General features: G+C 40.0%; 1 protein-coding gene across 6 annotated transcripts in view; it reads right to left on the bottom strand.

Moving 5' to 3' along the window:
- HIVEP1 (HIVEP zinc finger 1) overlaps nucleotides 1–24143 on the bottom strand; it is a 146380-nt gene that overhangs the window by 20653 nt on the left and 101584 nt on the right. For all 6 annotated transcript variants that reach the window (XM_058285228.2, XM_058285232.2, XM_058285229.2 and 3 more), the window contains 3 exons: nucleotides 5671–11624; nucleotides 1999–2132; nucleotides 1067–1242 (listed from right to left, as the gene is read on the bottom strand). In XM_058285228.2, the coding sequence (XP_058141211.1) occupies nucleotides 1067–1242; nucleotides 1999–2132; nucleotides 5671–11624 (6264 nt within the window). The remainder of the gene's footprint in view (nucleotides 1–1066; nucleotides 1243–1998; nucleotides 2133–5670; nucleotides 11625–24143) is intronic.

The following is a 24143-nucleotide window of genomic DNA, read 5'->3' as shown; positions in this document are numbered from 1 at the left end:
TAAACTGAAGCTATTTAGCTGTCACATATTATAACTCTTTTTAAATGCCAATAAAACAATAAAATGTTTAATTTCTAGCCAAAAATGTAATAAATTTTGCTCAAGAGTTGATCAACCTTTAAAACAAAAATGGTGAATACAGCCAACATAGTTGGAAAAAAATAGTTTCTGTAAAAAACTGGTTGATAAACTATTTACTGAAACTGTCCTTCAGACAGATATTTCATGATTGTATTGCTTTGTTTTAAAGAGAGTCTAACTTTTTTAAGGATAGTATATGAAACTAAAATCCCAGGTAACTAATTATTATATTGATTCATGAAAAGGAGCCTAAGAGAGACAGCAAAAATTTTATGGCAGTTTATTTGTATTATATGCAACAGAAAACCTATACAGGGTAAATTTCCTCCACTATAATAAAGCCTTACAATTTAAATACAAACATATAAAGAAAACATAAAGGGTGCTAAATATAATTTTACTGAATAGTTCTATCTTTATAAAAGATACATATTAAATAGTAGAAAAATTAGAAAAATCTTGAAGCTGAAAATTAATTCAACCAAGCATTTGGGTGAAGAGCATAATGGAAAAAGAAATGGTTATACATGTCTAAATTTAGATAATAAAGCATGAATATAATGATTATAAAGACTTACTGTGGTTTATTTTAAATCTTTCTCTAATCTTTTAGCACCCAAATGAATTTCCTTGTGATCATGAAATTTTCCTTTTCCTCCTCAGCCCCAGGGCAAGTATTTTTTAAATGTATTAGTCATCATGTTATGCAACTGTAATTTGGGGAGTAAAAGTTTAAAAAGGGCAGTTGCTCCTTTTTAAATGTTATATTTATTTTATATATTCCAAAAGTATATAATTAAATACCTTTTTCCAAAGAGATCTAGAAACTTATAAAGAAAATAAGACTATGATGTTGACAAGATATAATTTATATTAGTCTATTTAAGCTACAGTATCCTTTGTCAAAGAATACCCAAAGTTGATTCTTAGCTCTACTAACTAAATGCAGAAACAAAAGGACAGTGAAGCAATGGGTGTGGCATACCTTTCGTCTTAAAGGAGAAGTTACAGTAAGTGCAGTGGTAGGGGCGAACATCTGTATGAGTTCGTATGTGTTTCTTTAACATGCTAGGTTTCTTACAACGTATTCCACATTCTTCACAAATGTACTTTCCTCTTCCCCTGCCTCGGACATATACATACTCTTCATTGGATTTATATCTAATTTAAAGAAAAAAATTAATAGGGAGATTTGACACTACGCCTTTGAGAAAATATTGATGATTAAAATTTAACCTAAAAAAATAAAATACGGCACAGCTTTTAAATTCAAGCAATAAAAACTTTAGACACATACAAGTAACAGAATATTCCAGCTTTTCAAATAACTTAATATTCTAATAGCTAATGCTCATCAAACAATTCTAATTTAAAAATATTTGTTTCTACATCTCTGCTTTAAATTTTCTTCTGCTAAATTCAATCACAATGCAACTCGTAAGTAGTGAAATATTTCTGAGCTTCACTGTAAATAAAATTGACATATACAATTTGTTTTTCTTATAACAAAACACAGAGAAATATCGAATAGTCAATTAACTAATTAATTAGTAATTAGTTAACCTGCTGAGTAGCTCTTCCCAGTCACTCCTTATTGTAAATGAATGTGAAACCTAGGGTTCACTCTGAAAACTTAGTTCTTAGTTGGCCTTCAGTGTTTCCTAAATAGTCACTTTCTCCATCAAACGGAATTATTTAACATAATGCTAACATATATTCAGTCATAAAGATTTTTCTCCATCAAAATGGAATTATTTAACATAATGCTAATATATTCTGTCATGAAGATTCTGTTATTAAGCCAAGAAACCTTGAAACATTTCTGTAAAATTGGCACTGGAAAGTCTTCATTCACATGAAAGAAAATGTACATTTAAAATTTTAAATGTACATTTAAGAAGTAAAATTTGTACTTGCCCTCCATCAAATATTTTAATTCTTCTTGGTTCACTTTTGATTAAGGAATTTTCTTTATCTTGCTCACTGTTAATTTCAGAGCCATCTTTATTGCTGAATTCACCTATTGTGGACTTTTGATTACCTAATGCTCTCTGAAAGGAAAAAAAAAAAAGAGAGAAACTAATTTAATAAAACTGAAAACACAAACATGCTACTATTTCACTGGAAATACAAACAAGGCAGAGTGCAATGCACACGGTTGGTTCCGTAATGAAATGCATTTCAAAGAAGCAGGAGCTTTACAAGTTGTTTGCTTTATCTCCTTCTTCAACCTTAAAATATCTATCTAAACCATAGTGAACTGAGCAATTCTATACTAATTTTACAATCCCACTATAGCCCACTGCCACTCCCAAATAAAGAGTTTACAATTTCCCATGCTCCTTGGTAGTGCATATGCGTTGAAAGGGACTTGGAAAAATAGACTAAATATGTTTTCTTATATCTCACCAACCACTTACACTAGAGCTGAACCATATTTCTTCAAGAGTTTATTCTTCGGAAACGGGGAAGACCTAGTCATCCTTTTGCTATACATGACTAAGTTTCCTTCAAATCAAGTGTACTATAAAGTTCACTCACAAGCCTGTTTTCCCCCATTGTTTTAAGCCACAATTATGGTTCTTCCCTAAATCATCTCAAAAGTTCCCTGTACACTGATGGTGAGATCCATGTCAGGTCAGGGGGTTTTATTGTTTTTAAAATATTTATATATTTGAGAAGTTGTGGGCTTACAAAACAATCATGCGTAAATACAGGATCCTCATCTACCCCCCACCACCAGCATCCTGCCTGCATTGGTATGGAACATTTCCTGCAATTGGTGATAGCACATTTTAAAAAACTGGACAATTAATGAAAGTCCATGGGTAACTTAGGATTTCCTGTTTGTATAGTGCAGTTCTAGGTGGGTTTTTACTTTTTAATTTTCATTCTATTACCATATGTACGATCTAACATTTCCCCCTTTTAATCGTATTCAGAAATGTATTTCAGTGCTGTTAATTGTGTTCACATCGTCACTATCCTTTTAGACTTAGTGATGATAAATGTCTGGAGAAAAGGCAATGAACATCACAACAATCCATAACATGAGCTTTTCCTACAGAAACTATTAATACGCCTTACCATTTTACAAACCACACATTTACAACGTATTTCGCATCATCCCATTTAATTCTCACCACATCTCTGTGAGGCAGCGTCCCAAGTGGACCCTACCCAATGAGGAAAGACAGTACCTGGGTTAAGTTTCTCACCCAAGGTCAAGTGTTAACAGCAAAGGCTCGAACTCAAGTCCTCAACAAAAGACACCACTTTTTTGATCAAGGGTTTCTTTTATACAAACCTCCTTTTTAAAAAAAATTACACGGCCAAAGGGACAGCTATTTCATTGGGGTCAGTTCATAACACAGTAAGCAGTGAGAGAGTATACTCAGTATGGAGGGGGGACTATGTAGCCTCAGCAAAAGGACTCCAAGAAGCCCCCATCCTTCCAAAGACAGGAGGGTATAGAAAACCTGGCTGGCCCCCACTTCTCAAAAAGGTGGTGTGAAGAGGTAGTAGCACTCCTGGAGGTAAAGATGAAATCTTCTCCTTGTCTTTTCCTGGCAAACAGATTAATCCTTCCCTATATTGTAGAATATATGCATACACCTTTCTTGGACTTTATCTCTTTAACAGCAATCCCTTTCCTCCCCCCCCCACCTTCTTTTCAATTTCAACTTTTTGGTTTATTTTCTTACTATCGCATTTCCTTGGGCGCTTCCTGGAATCTGTCTTCTAGTCACTCAAGTTACCAATAAGCAAAATTCAAAACCATTATCGTTTCCTTAGGTTTCACATGCTCGACTACTATGGCATTACATGTCGTGGACTCATTTCTCTTGGAGACATTTTTCCTTTAGCATGAACTGTTCTTGTCCATTTTTGAACCGTAAACGCATTAACATTTGGGATGTGGGTAGCAGTCAAACCAGCACCCAGTCCTCCAGAGCCACGCACCCGTAGGCTCAAATCTTTAGTGACTTTAGTACTGCCCACTCCAAAGGATTCCTGTTAGTCCTCACCTTCATCTGACCTCTCTGCTTGAACAACCCTTCCTGAAACACTTTTACTTGATTTCCACGATCCCATTCTCCTGGTTCTCTATCTTTCTCTATGAACCATCTCTTTCAGTTTCCTATGAAGACATTCATCCATTCAACCCCGTAAATCTTAGTGGTCCCCTGGGATCCCTCTAGGCCCTCTGCTTCCTTACAAGCTCCTTGAACAATCGCATTCATCACATCTGTATCCCAAAGGATCTCTCTTCTACACCTTCCACCTGGAGCTCTTCCCTGACACTTTTTACAGACATTCCAGGAAAATAAATGAAGCTCTGGTAAAATACTCATAATCAGGGCCCCCCTTCCAAGATTCTGATTTAGTCAATCTACAGTAGAGTCTGGGCATTTAAAAAATCATAATCTACCAATATTTTGAGTGCACATCCCTTCACTGAAAAAGTATCAATGACTCTCTACCACCGCACAGTATGCTTTGGTCTTTACCTACTTTTCCACCTTCCAAGGATGTCACTGTTGCAAACTTAACATACTTTTGAGCCAGGAGGGACTCCTTGTAATTTTTTATTGAACAAAATTCTTTCTCACTTTTATGTCATCTTCAGCAGACTGTTAATATTTCTCATTCTGGTATGCCTAAAAAGAATCTCTACTTCTTTTAAGACAGCTAAAGTATCACCTCCTGTATCCATGTGTCCACACCTATTGGCAGTGTTGGAGTCTCTCTACTTTTGTACATTCTTCCATTATAATACTAAAACTCATATTTTCCTATTTATAGGTATATATATATATATGTTTATGACCCTGTATGCAAATGCTTAAGGTCAAGAACTTAATCTATAACCCTGAATGCCCAGAGTCCAACATGATACCCTTACTTATTCGTTCATTCATATTGCTTGAATGACTTTCCCACCATTTTAAAAGTCAATAACTCTGAGACTGATTCTACAAATTTTATAAAACTAATCTTATGACCTTAAATGATTTCATTCACCTTGCACAAATCAACTTAATGATCAGGTGTATGAGTTAGCTATCTTTGAATCTCCTCTCTAGTGCTAAGATAATTCTCAAATATTGAAGAGTTGAGATCAACTTGGGGAGAGGAGGGTGGTCAAGGATGCACAAGAGAAGTAAAAATGACTCTTTGATTATCCACTTCTCTGTTTCCCTCTATTATTAGCAGGGACAAAGCATAATCTCCTCTCACTTAACAATGACAATAAAACTTGAGCATAAGAGAAAGATCAAATAAAACCATGATTATCTGTACCATTAAATAAAGGCTTAAATACTCAGTTCAGAAAAAATACATGCTCGGGACAAGTTATCAATTCCAAAATAATTCAAGAGAGAATCAAGAAAAGTCCTCATCTAATCTTCAACCAGTGCAAGTCCTGAGTAAACATGCCCTCTTTTCTTCCAAATAACTACACACGGGTAGCACATTTTATCACTCAAAATTAAAATACATTTTGAATTAATATAGTTAAAAGGCATCAAGATGTTAAAACTACTCTGTACAAACTTAACTGAAGATAAATTAGATTCCAAGTACCTTGCTTAAGTTGCTTTTCCATTTGCTTGAATAGACCAGTAAATCAGACTTGCAATGGGTAGTTATTGCTTGACAATATAGTGATTTTTCAGTCTTCTGTTTTGAATTTAGGAGAGAGAGAGCAACTTTTGTAGGTAAACCAAGTGGATTGGGATTACTGGAGCTTACTGTCCAATCAGTATAAGCTGAAGTCTTTTGGTCATCCTGAGGCAAATGCAACGATTTCTGTCTTAACAGGTAACACCATGTAAAGCTTGTGGTAGTCTTTAGACTGGGAAAAGGAGGCAGCTCTGGGTCTCCAGCAGTCAACACTGAAAGAGGGGTCACTAATTTAATGTGCTCTTGGATGTTCACTTTGCCACCTTGATCTTGACCCACCAGAGACTTCCTTTCTTGATCATTATCTATGCTTTTCAAAGGAGAAAGGGCAGTCTTTTCAGAAGGGACAGGTGAATTTCTAACCATAAGAGTCAGTGATGCCGAGGACTTGATGCTTTCAAACTCGTGCAATTCACCGACAGGTTCTCTAACTCCAGACTTAGGGTGTCCTGGTGAGGAAGTAGCTGGTGGTAAAACAGCTGTCAAATGAACAGCCTCACTACTCACTTCAGGTGGAGGGAAAACATCAGGTTCCACTGTCACACCTTCGAGGGACTCTGTGGTGCAAACCTGCCTCACTAAGACAGGTTTCTTCTGCTTGTTAACCTCCTTAGTTCTTGAGCTCACTGGTTCTGATGATCTAATGTCTGCTGCACACACAGCTCCATTTTCATCTTTTGCCCGCTTCTGGTGCTTCTCCATGGCAATGTCTAAGCTATTGGCTGGGGAGAGCATCCTTTTACTGGAAGCTGCAGACTCTTGTTGGGGGGAAAGTCTACCGACAGACATTTTCTGAGTTACAGGCAGGGATCCTAACAGAGAAGAATGTTGGCCCAACTCGGAAAAAACCTTTTCACAAGCAAGTCCTTTCTCAGGGTTTGGCAAAGCATTCTGGGGATCTTTCAGTGACTTTGGCATGGGATTTTGTTCTTCGCTGACTGGCACTAGTGTGTCATTTGCCTGGAAAACTGGCTGACTTGGCAGGTCCTGGGTCACTAGGATCTGTGGCAGAGATGTTACTGTGGCAAAACGGTAAGCCGGAACGGTGCTCTGAAGACGCACGGGCACCGCGAATGACGAGACCGGTGGCCCCTGGTTGCCGCACAGTCCGGGTTTCGGTGGTGGCAGAGAACGTGAATTAGACACGGTCTCTACAAAACTGGTTGGTAATGCTAGCGAGGCTGTGCACTGGTCTGCACCAACTGGATTTGCAAGAATGTGACTGGGCAAAGCATGGACAGGATTAGAAGAGCAAGACTGGCTTGAGGTTAAAACCGGAAACTGCAGCTGGTACTTGGGAGCAAAGCAATCTTCACTTTCAGAAGGTGCACAAAGAGCGGGACTTGCATCTGGTCTGTCACCCCGCGTGGCCACTTGCAGAGTCGTCTGGGCATTTTGGTGGTTAGGGGGTGGATGGATTTGATTTAGCAAACCGATACCAAAAAGCTGCTGAACAGGAAAGATGCTAGCAGACTTGGAATTAGACGTTTCTGTTCGCAGATCCTTGACTTGAGTCTGCGAGTGCGAAGTATTTGTGGGAAACTCAGCGGAAGATGGAGGAGTAATCGGAGGCCCCTGAAATGGTGCTGGGTTCACCCCAGGATGAGCGATATTTTGGAAAGTTGATGGGTTCCCAGGAGGCAGGTGGCTCTCCGGAGCTATATTTAAAGATATCTGCCGGATCAGTGGGCCTCGTCTTCTTTCCAAGAGAGGCACGTGCCCAGTACCTGCCATGCCAGAGGGGGAGGTTGGAGGCTGCAGCTCAGCAGGTGGGGTCATCTGGGGTGGAGTTAGGCTTCCACAGTCGAACGATTTACTTCTGAACTCGGAGACCTCCATCAGTGTCTGCATGCAATTGATCTGTTCAGAGGCAGCCCGTCTCATCTCCCGGTAAGTTCCAGGAACACTGAGTGTGTTAGAGCCAGCTGGTATCACAAGAAACTCCGCTTTATTTAGAAAATCAACTTTGGGGCAAGCCTCGGTTTTAGAATTGTCCTCGATGTCTAGCGAAGCCGAGAAACTTGAAGTGTGTGATAAGCTACTCTCTCTGCTCAGGCTCCTGGAGAGCGTGGAATCAAAACTGGATTCTGTGGAGGAATGCTCGATCTCGGCCAGACGGAGCCTTTTCTTTTTGGGTGGCAGTTTCTCTGTGGGCAATTTTGACAAGGTTTCACTCCGCTGAGGCCAGCTGAATGTTTCTGACTTCTCCTGATCGTGGCCCTGCGCGTCGAGATCCCGGTCTGGCTCTTCCGTGACCAGAATTTCTGGGACTTGGATGTTGTGCTGCCGAACAAGCCGCGAGGGCTGTCCCAGCACGTGCCTTTCACTTGGGATCTTTCTTGAGCTTTTCTGAAGTTGTCCTCTCAGAGTCTCTGACGATGCAGGCTGGTGAGGATGGGGCGCACCCCGAGAAGGGTGACCCTCTTCTGGGGAAACTGCTAGGACTTTCAGGGCGCCCGGTTTCCCTGTTCTACTCAGCTCCTGGAGAGAAACTGGGGAGCCTCTTTCGAGAGACTCAAGTTTATCAAATGAACTGGGTCTGCTCAGCGAATTGGTATGCTGTATCACTGAGATCCCAGTCCCGTGTCTTTTCAGCTCGGTCTTTTCCTGGGCCGCTGAACTGATCTGTTGCTCCAAGATGGTAGACAGTTTCGGATCAGTGGTCTGGTCGGTGCCCCTGGCGACAAGGTGAACTTGCGAGCTCTGCAGCTGTAGGGGTCTCGGCTGCTGGTCACCTGTCACGGCGTTATGTTTAGACAAACTGGAAGCAGAGCCCAGGTTATTCTGGAACGCGGGACCTTCTGAGCTTTTTGGAGATGCTGCGCTTTCGTTTTGCTGAAGTTCCTCGTCATCGCCGACGCTCTTCATTTTCCTCCTTTTCCTGATTTGTGGTGTCTGCTCCCAGACGCCCGTGGAAGCGGCTACTCGGTAGTGCAGGATCTGAGGCTGGGAGCCGCCGGGCCCGGGGCTGGCATGCTCGGCTTCTCTCATGGCCACCTTGGTTTTTGGTCCGTGTAACTCTGAACAGTAAAATTTCTTATGGTTTTCAAAATTCTCCAGTTTTCGATACCTGTTTCTGCAGGTCTCGCACTCAAACATCGTCCCTCGCCCTTGGTGAGACTTCTTTTTTTCTGAAGCCGCCGTGCCTTGTGCCAGGGGCTTGCTCCTTGCCGATGCCGCTTCGCTAGAGGCGTTGCATCCCTGGTAGCTTTCATCCAAGGGCTGCCCGGCACCAAGAACGTGACTTTCATTTGTCAAGGAGTCTTCTATCGCGGCTTGCCTGACGAGGGTACGGGGGTGTCCGCTTTGAGGCACAGAAGTGTTGGGTCCTGACACGAAGACATCGTCGTAGAAAGCGCCAATTTTGTCGTCAAATGACTGGCTCCCTCTTAGCGGGTGAGGGGGAGGTATTATATTTGTAGGTACTGCCGAGTAACCTGTGGTGGGCATGGAGTTACTTCTCGTAATAGGCAGACAGTCAAGGGAAGGGACTGACAGGAGGAAAACTTGTTTCGACTTCTCAGTAGGGGTAAAGGGGGACTTTGGTATATCAGAGCTTGAGCTCGTTCGCCGTCCCATTGGCTTTAAGTCAAACTGGAAAGAATCTTTAAATATGTAGGATTTGGGGGAGTCGATACTCCCTCGCCTCGAGAGAGACGTTCTCCGGGGCTTGACGCTGTCCAGCTGCTTATCATCTACCAAGGCTTCGTTGTCGGAGATCAGCTTGGATATCCGCTCCTCAAGAGTCTTTGTTGCCAAAGGTGGGCGCATCGGACCTGGTAAGAACAGGGTCTTCTCACCTGTTGGTAAAGCCGGAGGTGCTGGCGTGTGGGTAAGAGGTACAGGGGGTCCACTGTTCTTAGTGGCGTTTTGCTCCGGGGTGGGTAACGTTCGGGTGAAGGGAGTTGGAGGACTTCCTGTTTGATCGGCACTTTCAGAACGTGAAAAGTAACCGGAATCCGTACTTCCTAAACTCCGTGGACTGAGGAGTTTGCCCTGTTGCTCTTGGGAGTAATCGGTGGCCTGCTGCCGCTGGAGTTGGGCATGGACCGCTCCTCCGTGACAGTCCTGTTTTCCTTCTGCCCGACCCGTCTCCCCTTTCCGATGGGTCTTCTCAGCAGCCTCTGGGGAGGACCCGCGGGCTGAGCTGGGCAGCGTGCTGGTCGGCTGAAGGTCCTGCTGCTTCTGTGCGTTAAAAAGTTCAGGCCTGGACTCTGTTCCCTTTGGACTGTCGGTTCTCAAAGGGGACGAACTGACAGGGTGGACCACGACTTTTGGTAACTCGGTCCCAGCTTGGGATTCTGCAGGTCTTTCCTGTAGTGAAAAGTCACCCACCCCGTGGTCTGAACTGCTCAGCACGGCACCTGATTTGGGTAAAGCTTCGGCATTTGACAGCGTTTTCATTATCTGCAGGGAGGACAACTCCAGGGAGGCGGGGTCGTTGGGCCTCTCCTCAGCGGGACCCTCGTCTTCACTCTCGCCACTGTCTTCTACATCTGAATGGATGCTGAGGGCCTTTGGGGACCCGGATAGGAACACGCCCCCAGAATCGGGCTGTAAGACAAGTCCCAGTTTGATGGTATGTGCATGGGATTTTTTGTGCTTATACAGGTTACTTTTAGTCTTAAATGAAAACCCGCAAGTCACGCAGGGGTAGGGCCGCTCGCCGGTGTGGGAGCGGATATGCTTTAAAAGCACGCTGGGCTTTGCACAAGCGCGGTTGCAATACTCGCAGATGTACTTTCCTTGCTTTTTTGGCTTCTGGTCTTTCAGAAGATTGCACATTTGTTCCACACTGGGATGAACCACCGAGGCAACGGGAGTTGAATTATAAAGTGGCGTGGCGGGGGGCTGCGTCGGATTGGCTGGGCTTGCCGACACAGGGGGGGCGGAATCCACTGGCTGGTTTGGAGGGATAACCTGAGTTCTACTGGAAGCGGAAGTCAGAACTAGAGACGACGACACTGCTATATTATAAACGTGCTCAACCGTGGTGTTCTCTTGATTCTGCAGATGCGTCAATGACCTCATGAAACCTGGACACCCCGGAAGCGGCTGATTATGTTGGCTGGGGTTAGGAACCAAGTGTTCGTGATACGAACGAGAAATGGGCTGAGCTGCTGCTTGCTCGTTCTTCTGAGCGGTGGGTGCATACACTGCGTATGAGGTACCAGGAGAGGACTGTGATTCAGCAATACATTCCTGTGAAGTCTGACTGGGGACATCCGCTGAACCGTCTTTTAATTTAGAAGGTGATCGTACAGTTCTATTTGGTCTCAGTTTTTCTATTTTAATTGCACAAGAGGAGCCCTTCTGCGACAAGGTGCTCAGTTCTGGCTCCATTGCTTTCAATAAGACATCAAATGCAGTATTTGTGTAGGAGGAGCTAGGAGGACTACAATTAGAAGAGACACATTCACTATTGTCAGCCCTGGTTTTACCCAACAAAGAACTAGAGTCACATTTTCCATCGAGGAAATTTAACTTGGTGGAATCAGAACCTTCTGACCTCCATCTGCGTAACTCAGACGGATGCTGCAAAAACAAGGGCTTCTTTGGGGAGACAGAGTCTTCAGGTTTGGAGGCTTCGGCAATTACTCCAGGTGCTTCTCCATTTTGTTTGGTAAATTGCTTCCCATTTTTCAGAGAAATATGGTTCTGTTTCTTGTGAGACTCAGAAGCACTCTGGAGAACAGTGAAAGATGATCCTTCTGTATTTTGTTTATGTTTCGCCTGAAGAGGATTTCTCAGTGGGGATTTTGGTATTTTCTTCAGGTGATTCTCAGTTACAATCTTTTTCCGTTTCACACCTTTTAGTGATTCTGAAGATGCTTTAATACCAGCCTCTAGGATTTCTGTTTAAAAAAGAAGAAAGAAAACCAATTAGGAAAACAGCAACTATAATTTTTTTAAAAATTAAGATTAGGGTCAGGAGGGTGTTATGACAATTGAAGAAGGTAGTGTAAGGAAGCCTATTTTAATAAAACTAGATTCTAACATTCAGGCCACATTAAGAATGTTGCTAATCAAAATCTATTGAAACAATCATGAAAAGACCTTAGCATGCATTTCTAGAATGTTCCCCTCCTGACCCCCTTTCTCACACTAGAGTCCTAGACCTACACTCTTTCTAAGCCAAATTATCCTACCTCTTTTACTCTGACTGCCAAGGACTCTGTCTACACAGTAGTCTGAGGAGGCTGGCCTACAAAAAAATAAATTTAACCTTTTCATGCTAGGAATTTGGCCATCTTCTCATATTAAAACATCTTTTAAAACACACTTCTCAGCAAATTTCTAAATAGGTATCTAAATATGCAATACTTATATTGTTATGAGAAAAAAGACTACAAAGCAATAAAATCTTTAAAGCAAATACACCTGGTCATCATGATATATTCGTTTATAGAACCATGAATTACTGGTAATACAGCACTCTATCAATGAACCAACAGATGTGAAAGTAAAATAATCCACTTATTTGTGGTTCCTCACAAACAAAATGTAAAAGTCATCATGTCATAATGGCCCTAGGTTAAAAAAAACTCACCATTTTAACTGAACAAAATAATCACCATCTTTGTTTCTTTGCCATTAGAGAGAGACAGACAGAGAGAAAGAGAGAGAGAGAGATAAAACTTATTTCAGGGAATAAGAGATGAAACTGACTCCGTTCCTGTGTATGCAATAGATCAGCATTTAAATGACAAAAATCCCCCACAATCTCTTTCAACTACTATATTTTGAGCAATAATTATTTACCATAATTTAGTTTTCTTTTGTTGGGTCCTTGGGAATATAAGCAAAAATTATGCAGGTTTATATTACTTGTTTGACTAGAAAAGCCAAATACTTTAATTCCCCATCACATTCAAATAGCTGTTCAATGTACATATTTGAAATTCATATTAGACCAAAAAGTCTGTACCATAATAACTACTTTGCATTTATTGGAGATAAAAATTTACATAAAATAAAAAAATACTGTAGTTATTTTGTAACATTTACCTACGCTGTCATGTATTAGTTTAATGAAAAAGAGAATACCCACTGGTCCTCTGAAGAAGCATTTACCCACCATAATTAGAAGGGAAAGAAAAAAAAAAGTGGTATCAGAAAAGCATGTATCAGTATTGGTGACAACCTTTACAAAATAACACTGAGCAAATCTTTTTTTATTCTTAAACCCACTCATTTATAAAATGATGTTTGCCCACTGGTGTCCCCTCTTCAAGATGAATGTCAAAGTCAATGATGCGGAGGGAGATCCTGGAAGATGGTGTCAAAGTAGGCCAGCAGGGCTCAACTCACAAAAACAATAGAGGAAGGGCTGAAAACTGTCTGAGGGATCTCCTTTGGGTCTCTTAGACGGTGTTTATCTGGTCAGCAGACCAGGACAGTGCTACACAACACCCAGGAGTGTGAGGGACAGAGAGGTGAAGAAGCCGAAACAACAAACCTGAGCTACTAAACCCCCAGAGAGACCAGGAACGGCCCTCCTCCCCCACCCTCAAGACATTAAGCCTGGCTAAAACCCTTGGCTCACTGCAGCCACTGAGAGGGGAAAGGACATCTTCCTTCCAGTCAGTTGTTACAAGGGAAAATGGAGGGTGTGTCACAGGGAGGACAATGGTTTCTCTTCAGTGAATTTGGCCAGCACAGCTCACTTTGAATCTCAGCTCTGGCCAGAGCAGAAACACAGAAACACAGAGATGGAAAGAAAAACGTGCATGGTAACGTACACGGACAAGCACCTTCTGCTGGCCAACTAGGAAACTGCAAGGAGGAAAACTGCTTTTAGGTCTCTCTTTAGCCCAAACCTCTAGGAGAAAATCTGTACCCATTAGTACATCCCTGAACTGATTTTGATAACTTAAGCTGGGCAATTTTAAAGACTCAGAATAATTTGAACCAAAAATAAGAGAGAGTTGTAATTAAAAAAAAAAAAAACTAGACAAGAGAAAGATATTGACCATCAGAATAAATTCACTAACATGTTCAGATGTCTAGACATCAGCAAAAAAATACAAGCCATACTAGGAAACAGGAAGAGACAGCCCAGCCAAAAGAACCAAATATCCTGAAGAGATACAGGAAACAGGAAAAGATGGCCCAGACAAAGGAACAAACCAAATATCCTAACAAGATATAGGATTTAAGACAACTAATCAATGATAATCACACAAATCTCCTAAATCAATTCAAAGAATTGAAGTAAAACATGACTAAAGAGATAAAGGATATTAAGAAGACACTGGGTGAGCACAAAGCACAATTTGAAGGTCTTCAAAGAAAAGAGCTTATGGGAATGAAAGACAAGATTGATGAGATTAAAAATAGTATACATTAGAGGCACATAAGAGCAGATTTGAATTTCTCGAAGACAGAATTAGTGATTTTGACAACAGAACCTCTGAACTGCAGAAGACAGGAGAATAGAAAAAATGGAACAGGGTCTCAGGGAATTGAACAACAACACAAAATGTATAAATATATGCGTTGTCAAAGTCCCAGAAGGAGAAGAGAATGAAAAAGGAACAGAGAATATTTGAAGAAATAATGACTGAAAACTTCCCAACCCTTCTGAAAGATATAAATATCAACATCCAAGAAGGACAACACACTCCAAACAAAATAAATCAGTTGAGACCTACTTTGAGACACCTATTATTCAGAATGACAAATAGCAGAGATAAAGAGAGGCTTCTGAAAACAGCAAGAGGAAAAAGGAAAGCATCACATACAAAGGAACCTTAATAAGATTTAAGTGCCAATCTCTCATCAGAAACCATGAAGGTGTGAAGAAAGTTGTATGATATATTTAAGGAACTGAGAGAGAAATGCTGGCAACCAAGAATTCTGTATCTGGCAAAACTGTCCTTCAAAAATGAGGGTGAGTTTAAAGTTTTCACAGACAAACAAAAACAGAGAGTATGTTACCAAAAGACCAGAATTACAAGGTGTACTAAAGGGAGTAGAGCAGCCTGAAAGGAAAAAACAAGGGCAAGAGACCTGGAGAAGAGTATAGAAATGAAGATTACTAGGAAGGGAAGTTAAAGGCTAAAAATCAGACAACAGGAAGCTATGACAATGGAAAGTCAAAGGATAAAATAGATGAAGTAATGCTGTTACATAGTAATACTGAATGTTGATGGCTAGCACTCCCCAATCGAAGGACACAGATTGATAGACTAGACCCATCTATATGCTGTCCTCAAGAGACTCACCTCACATGGAAGGATACAAGTAGGTTGACAGTGAAAGGTTGGGAAAAGATATTCCACATAAATAGTAACAAAAGCAGTGCTGGAATAGCAATACTAATATTGGACAAATTTAATTTTAAATGCAAAATGGTTACAAGGGATGAAGAATGTCACTATATATTAATAAAAGGGGCAATTCACCAAGAAGAAATAACTATAATAAATATGCACCTAACCCGAGTGTCCCAAAAAACATGAAGCATACACTGGCAAAACTGAAGGGAGAAATAGATGTCTGTACAATAATAGTTGAAAACTCCAATATTTCACTCTCAGTTTTGGATAGAACATATGGACAAAAGATAAAGACACAGAGAGCTTGAATAACATGATAAATGAACTAGAACTAACAGACATTTATAGAGCATTATACCCCAAACTACCAGAATATACATACATTCTTTTCAAGCATTCTTCTCCAGGATAAACCATATGTTGGGTTACAAGACAGGGCTCAATAAATTTAAAAAGACTGAAACAGAACACTTTCTCTAACCATAATGGAATGAAGCTGGGAATCAAATGGAAAATTCATAAATATATGGAGATTAAATATCACACTCTTAAATTATCAGTGAGTCAAAGAAAAAACTGCAAGAGAACTCAGTAAATATCTTGTGACAAGTGATAATGAGAAGACAACATATCAAAACCTATGGGACACTGCAAAGGGAGTGCTGAGAGAGAAATTTATAGCCCTGAATGTTTACATTAAAAAAGACAAGAGAGCTAAAATTTAAATTTCTAATTGTACAACTGAAGGAAACATAAAAAGAAGAGCAAACTAATCCCAAACCAAGCTGAAGGAAAGAAATAGCAAAGATCAGAGCAGAAATGAAATCGAAGAGGAAAAAAAAAAACCAATAAAGAAAATCAACAAAACCAAAAGTTGGTTCTTTGAGAAGATCAATAAAATCCACAAATGCTTAGCTAGACTGGCAAAGAAAAAAAGAGAAGACACAAATAAAATCAGATATGAGAGGTGGGACATTACCACTGACCTCGCAGAAATGAGAGAGCATAAAATACTATGAACAGCTGTACGCCAAAAAACTAGACAACGTAGATGAGATGGACAAATACCTAGAAACACACGAACAACCTACACTGACCCTAGAAGAAACAGAAAGCAAACCATTCACAAGTAAAGAGATTAAAACAGTCATCAGAAACCTCCCAAAGATGAAAAGCCCAGGACCAGATGGCTTCACAGGTGGATTCTACCAATCATTCGAAGACAATTTAATGTCAATCTTGCTCAAGTTCTTCCAAAAAACTGAACAGGAAAGAAAGCTACCAAACTCATTCTATGAAGAAAACACCAGTCTAATACCAAAACCAGATAAAGTTCACCTATGTTTAATTCTTTTAATGCGCTTTTGGATTCGGTTTGCTAGTATTTTGTTGAGGATTTTTGCATCTATATTCAGGAGATTGGTCTGTAATTCTCTTTTTTCATAGGAACCTTATCTGGTTTGGGTATTAGGGTGATGTTTGCTTTATAGAATGAGTTTGGTAGCTTTTTTTCCTGTTCAATTTTAGCAAGCCAGACACAAAAGGATAAATCCTGTATGATTGTGTTGCTATGAACCAAATATATTGTATAACATATTGTATGATTTAAGAAAAACTGTATGTATCCAGTACATTTAAATGAGAAATTTGTTTTTATTCAACTATGTTTTCTTTTTAGTTTTTAATTGTTTATATTTTCAATTATTAAATGTACAAAATAAAGTTAAAAAAAAAAAAGAATTAATCATCATGATCAAGTAGGTTTTATCCCAGGTATGCAAGGGTGGTTCAACACAAGAAAATGACTTAGTGTAATAAACCCTACTAATAAACTGAAGAAGAAAAATCACATGATCCTCTTGATTGATGTAGAAAAGGTGTCTGACAAAATACAGCATCCTTTCTTGATAAAAACACTCCAAAAGATAGGAATAAAAGGAAGCTTTCTCAATATAGTAAAGTGCATATATGAAAAACCTACAACTAGCACTGGACTCAACAGTGAAAGATGAAAAGTTTTCCCACTGAGGTCAGGAACAAGACAAGGATGTCCACTATTATCACTGTTATTCAATATTATGCTCAAAGTTCTAGCTAGAGCAATTAGCCTAGATAAAGAAATAAAAGGCACCCAAACAGGAAAGGAAGAAATAAAACTTTAACTATTCACTGATGCTATGATCCTAAACGTAGAAAATCCTGAAAAATCCATAAGAAAGCTACTAGAACTAATAGATGAGTTCAGAAAATTGGCGGGATATAAGACTAATATGCAAAAATCAATAATATTTCTATACACTTCTGATGAGCAACCTGAAGAGGAAATTGGGGGAAAAAATCCATTTATTATAGTGACTAAAAGAATCAAATATTTATGAATAAACTTAACCAAGGGCAAAAAGGACCTATATTCAGAAAACTTCAAAAACACTACTAAAGAAACCAAAGAAGACCTAAATGAATGGAAGGACACTCCATGTTCATGGATTGGAAGACTGTCAGGTCTACCCAAAGATTTATAGATTCAATGCAGTCCCAATAAAAATCCCAACTGCCTTTTTTTGTGGAAATGGAAAAGCCAATTATCAAATTTATTTGGAAGTTGTATTAGTCAGCCAAAGCTGTGCTGATGCAAAATAACAGAAATCGGTTGGTTTTTATAAAGGATATTTATTTGGGGTAGAATCTCGCAGTTACTAGCCATAAAACATAGGTTACTTCCCTCACCAAAGTCTATTGTCACATGTTGGAGCAAGCTGGCTGCTGACATCAGCCAGGGTTCAGGCTTCCTGGGGCTCATTTTTCTCTGGGCTAAGCTCCTCTATTTTCTCCTCAAGGTCGGCTGTAGACTATGAGGCTCTCTAAGCTTTGCCTCTCTCCATAAGGTCTGCTGTAGACTATCAGGCAACCGACTGTCTCTCTCCCTGGGGCTTAATTCTCTCTGGGGTCAGCTGCTTTGCTTCTCTGCATGCTTACTTCCCAGGTTCCAGAACAAAACTCCAACATCAAATCTCCAGTGAACTCTTCTGCTCTGCCATGTTAAAAAACTGATGTGACCCAATCAAAGTCCTAATCATAATTTAATCACACCCAGGTACAGACCAGTTTGCAAACATAATCCAATATCTATTTTTGAAATTCATAAACAATGCCAAACTGCCACAGAAAGGTAAGAGGCCCCGAATACCAAAAAATGGTTTAAATAAGAACAAAGTTGGAGGACTCTTACTTCCTGACTTTAAAATAAATTACTTAGCTACAGTGGTGAAAACAGCATAGTACTGGCATAAAGACAGACAGATTGACCAATCGAATAGAATCGAAAATCCAGAAACAGACACTCACAGCTATGGTCAAGTGATTTTTGACAAGACTGTTAAGCCTTCCCAGCTGGGCCAGAACAATCTATTCAACAAATGGTGCTGGGAGAACTGGATAGCCATAACCACAAGAAAGAAGGACTCCTATCTCATTTCTTATAGAAAAATTAACTCGAAATGGACCAAGGTCCTAAATATAAAAACAACAACCATAAAACTTCTAGAAGAAAATGAAGGCGAACATCTTCAAGATCTTATGGTATACAGTAGGTTCTTAAACATTACACCCTAAGCAGAGCAATGAAATACAAAATAAATGGGAACTCTTCAAAATTAAATATGTTTGCACCTCAAAGGACTTTGTCAAAAGGGTGAAAAGGCAGCTGACTCAATGGGAGAAAATACTTGGAAATCATATATCCAATAAGGGTTTAATATCCAAGATACACAGAGAGATACTACGACTCCAAAATAAAAAGACAAACTACCTGATTAAAAAATGGGCAAAAGACTTGAACAGACATTTATTTGTCCAAGGAAGAAATACAAATGAAGAAAAAACATATTTAAAAAAAAGTTCAACATCACTAGAAATGAGGGAAATGCAAATCAAAACTACAATCACATAACCATTTTACACCTATTAGAGTGACCACTATTAAAAAGATAGAAAACTACAAGGGTGGGAGAGGATGTGGAGAGATAGAAATATTTATTCATCGTTGGTGGGAATGTGGAATGGTACAGTCACCATGGAAGACTGTTTGACAGTTCTTAAGGAAGTTGAATGTAGACTTACCATGTGACCCTGCAATACCACCACTAGGTATATACCCAGAAGAATTGAAAGCAGTAACATTTACAGACATCTGCACACTAATGTTCATAGTGGCATTATTCACAATTACCAAAAGATGGAAACAACCCAGGTGTCCAACAACTGATGAATGGGTAAACAAACTACAGTCTGTTCACACAATGGAATATTATACAGCTGAAGGAGAAATGGAAGTTGTGAAGCATATGACAACATGGACGAACCTGGAGGACATTATGTTGAGTGAAGCAAGTCAGACACAAAAGGACAAATACTGTTATGATTGTGCTATTGTGAACTAAGTATATCTTGTAAACTCATGGAATTAATAATTAGAATACAGATTACCAGAAAATAGAATGAGGACAGAGAATGGAAAACTGAGGGTTAATCTGTGCAAAATTGTTAAAAAGGTTGTTTGTAAATCTTTGGAAATGAAGAGAAATGGTGAAAGCACATCGTAGTGTTTGGAGTTTGTAAATAGCAGAGCTATTATATGGGTATGACCGTGGAAAGGGAAAGTCTAAGCACATGTATATTACTAGATGGAAAGCTAAAATATGTAAAATGGGACTGTATAACATTAGGGAAACTTCATGTGAAATATGAATATCGGTGATATTGCATATATAAGGCTGTTTATACAAAATATAAATACAAGTAAACTAGAGAGACAGAAAGAGAATAGCAGCTATATACAGCAGGGGAAGCATAGAGAGACTGAGAGCTGAGTCTTTTTTGTTGTTTTTTTATTATTGAAATGAAATGCTCTAATAATGATTGCAGTGATGAATGCACAGCTATGTGATTACACCAAATACCGCTGATTTTATACACTTTGGGTGGATTTATGCTGTATTACTAGGCATCAATAAAATTGATTTGTTAAAAAAAACTAAATTATATACTTCATGCCTCTCATAAAGGCAAGTGGGCAAAATGAAAACTAGGAATTGTCACCAATTATAGTTTCTTTAGGGTATGGGTCTTTATTTCAGGGACATCAGTTGCCTTTATGTTGGATCACCCTTCCAACGATTTATATTACTTCCGTCTTTTGTTTTTTCTGTAATTATCTCACGTTTCCCCCTATGTCAATAATTCAATTTTCTGGCTCTTCAGTCCTTACTGTCTCAAATTTATTTATTAGTGTTGCATTGATGTGTAGTGTTCTCATTTTTGTTTCCTTAGTTCCATATTTCCCATTTCATCTTGTTTTATTGTTTCATATTATGTTTGGGCTCTTGCTTTAATAAATTTATCACCTTATTAAGTTCTGTGCTCATGGACACTTCGGTTTCTGAGGCAGTATTTTCCTTAAGGCTGAGGATTTGGTCTGTCTTTTCTCTTTCTCTCTGCCTTTCCTTTGCTTGTGATGTGGGACTGGCAAGTGGCAGGGCACTCAGCTGAAAATAAGACTGACACTCTCCACCCCCAGCATTTGGGGCTGGGGTGTACAGAGTGGGTCCTAAGGCACCTGGCTAGGAATTGTAGCTAAAAACCTCTTCCTGGGAACTAATGCCCTAGAATATGGAATGGCAGACCCTTGAGTCTTTAGAGGATGATACATCTGGGAGTTTATGAAACTCATCTTAATCTTGATTTAGTTCCCATCTACTCATTCGAGAATGACGATAGTTATGTTCCCCTGGCCTGAAAGTGTTAATGCAATCACCAAACACCTGTAGTTCTATTTACAAAACATCTGGCACATAGTTTCCATAGGCTAAGCATTAACAGGATGTGTGGAAGAGAATGCCTCAATGCAGAAATAAAGTTGGGATAGAACGTGAGAGAGGAATAGCTATTTACCATGAGACATTTGAGCTTTTCAGTAATTTTAAAGGCAACCTGTTGTCATGGAGGTGGTGACGCCTAGCTGAAAATACACTAGAGGAAACAAAAGACCATGAGACAGGTCATAGAATGCAGTCAAAGGTTGGTGCCTCTTAATATTCCAGCTCCGCCACACCAACCAGAGGCACAGGCCACCGTAGCCTCAAATGAGCTGATTCCCCCACCTCTTCCAGTTTGTCACCAAAACCAGGGTCGGTCATGCCTGGCAAACATCAGGGGTGAAACACAGCTGTCTCTCCTCCAACAGGGAGAATGTACACCAGACTAGAAAGGAGCCTGCCAGCTGCGGAAAGTTGTATTTCCTGACTGGTCAGTGTACTACTGGAAATGGCTGAAAATCACTCAGAAACTCTGGGACATCAACAGATCAGAAGTCCAAAAAGAAATTCACTTAACAGAGAGAAATCACCCTTATGAGCTATATAAAAATGGTAGAGTTCTCCATCAGCCAGGTAGCTAGGTACAAATAAGATCACAAAAGGCCACCTGATGGAGAAAGTTGAATGGTTGGGGAAGTAAGAGCTAAGTTTCCTAGGTTCTATGCACCTGAGGTACTGGTCACTGTATTTTCCAGGATGTAAGCTTATTCATGAGGGTTCCTATATTTCTTTACAGAAGAGGACCAAGTTTAGAATATGCCCATCAACTGGTTTCCAGAATTATTTCTAGATTATACCAGATAAAACACAAGCAAGTTCCCTGGCACAGGAGAGCCATCTGAATCGCTTGCTAGGTTGTGCCAAAGAAAATTCCCAAGGTAGATAGAAGGTATGGTAAACAATAACCTAAAAGTGTGTTTAAATCTTGCCTTGACTGAAATGAAATCTTTTTTTCAGATGCACTCAGAGAAAAACCTTTGGATCTCTTTTGGGTCTTGGGAGCACAAGGCACTACCTGTTCTCTAACAATTGAGATCAACTGGATCAAGAGGTCACAGGTGCAGAGACCATCTAGAAGGCTTTTTCAGGAATTTAGGTAGCAGTAGTTCATGCAAACTTTAAAACGTTACCCCCAACTCAGGTAGTGACAGTAGACCTCTGGGCTGATAAAAAGCAAGAGAGCCTGAAACTAGGCCAAGGCTTGGGGTCTGCATTTGGGAGAAGTGAGCTAGTTTGGGAGAGAAAAAAATTAATTTACTTTCCATCCCACTGAACCTCAAACTCAGTATACATGTGAAGAACTGTACACCGTAGCTAGAAAGCCAAGACTAGAAATTTTCAATAGGGAAATGGTTAGGCTAAATATGCCAGAGTCACTCAATATAACATAATACAAGCATTCAAAATAATGACAGAGATTACATCGCAATATGAACATTTATGAGACATTATGATAATACACCTATATTCTGTACTTTCCCTAGAGAGATGTCTGGGCTAGAGGCGTAGATCTGGAAGGACAATGATGGCTGTTTTTGTGAAAGTCCATAAATGATAATGCAGAGGAAGAATACTTGGAGAGAGAAGCTTGTGTAAGCCCTATATTTAAGGGTTTAACTAGAAGAAAGAAGGAACAAGGGGGTAATCCAGAAAGAGAAGACAATGTGTAATGACAAGGTACCCAGGAAGGCAGAGTTTAGAGACTTTTAAAAAGGAAATGGGGCCAATTAGGGTTAAATATTCCATTCAGATAATTAGGATGAAAATTAACAAGAGGCCACTGGGTTTGGCAGTCACAGGAATTAGGAGGATATCATTTCCTCTGAAAGCTGTGCCAGTGGAGACTTGGGGGTAAAAACCAGATCACAAAAGAATAAGGAGTGAGTGAGAGAGGGAGTGGTGAAGCATGAGGGCCAGTAAACACAGAGCGCTTCCTGAGAATCTGGCAGTGGAGGAAAGGAAAAAGCTTGAGCTACCCACACCAGGAAAAAGGAAGATTAAGGGAAGGTTTCTTTAGGATAAGGGAGGGTTGAGCATGTTACTGAACAGGAAGTAAACATCACAAAGAGAAAGAAAGTGTGGGACAAATAAACCAGAGAGAGGTATGAAGAAGAAAGCTACCACCCAGAGGGAGGAAGAACTAATTGTGATGGAGGTGAGGAAATGGTGGGAAAAGGTTTTAGGGAGGTAGCAGTGACTGTCTGGAAGGGTGGAGGGACGTAATTCCAAGGGAACAGAATGGCGCAGACGGCGAAAATGCATCAGTCATACGTGCAGAACCGTAAGTCAACTTGGAGGTTCCTATATTGGTAGTGTGGGAGATACATTTGGAGAGCTATTCTAGACTCAGGCCATCATGGGCACTGAATGCACAACAGAAGAGTTGGAATTCCATTAGCAAGCAGCAGGAAGCCATGTGTCATCTCCAGGTTCTTCCTCTTCCTCAGGGACCATAATTCAAACATATGAAGGTAGCCAAAGCCCTGCAAGCTCATCTGGCTCTTGACCACTTTTTCAACCTCCCTCCCCACCATTTCCTCCTTACTCGCTATGCCTCAGCCACACGGGGTCCCTTCTGATCCTCCAACAAGCCAATTCCTCACTGTCTCCTCAGGCTAGAAAGGCCCTCCCTACTGTCACCTTTGAAATGGCTGGATCGTTTTCAACCTTTAGATCCTAATACTGTGTTACCCCCAGACAGAGGCCACTCCTGTCAACCCTAAAACAGCTGCCACTCTATACTACCCACCTGCCCTGCACATTTCTTTTATTATTATGATCACAATAAAAATGCCCTAAGTACCTAGTTACAGGTTTCTGTCCCTTTCCCTGATCAGGATATAAGCTTTCTAAGGCCTTGTCTTTATTATTCATTCGTATATATCCAACCCTTAATAGGTGCTCAAGAAATAGTTGTTAATGAAAGAATTATCCAAGGTAAGATAAAACAAGGGATGACTTTAATATCAGCAATGAAAAGAAAAGCCAAAATGGAATATAAGTGGGATTTGATGTCAACTCCCATCCCAAAGTAAGACACATATTCATTAGGCTAAAAGTTTAAACAATGGCAAAATTCAACATTATTAAACTTTTTAATATAGCAAATACATAACAATACACAAATCAAAAACTGTTCAAAAGGAATAGGAAAATAATTATACAAGGAAATCTTGTATAATCGTTAGCAGGTTATGCTATAGCAAAAAGTCGGAAAGCA

Source organism: Dasypus novemcinctus, chromosome 22 (assembly GCF_030445035.2).
Source record: "Dasypus novemcinctus isolate mDasNov1 chromosome 22, mDasNov1.1.hap2, whole genome shotgun sequence".
NCBI lineage: Eukaryota > Metazoa > Chordata > Mammalia > Cingulata > Dasypodidae > Dasypus > Dasypus novemcinctus.
This window is presented reverse-complemented; position numbering and strand designations above follow the sequence as displayed.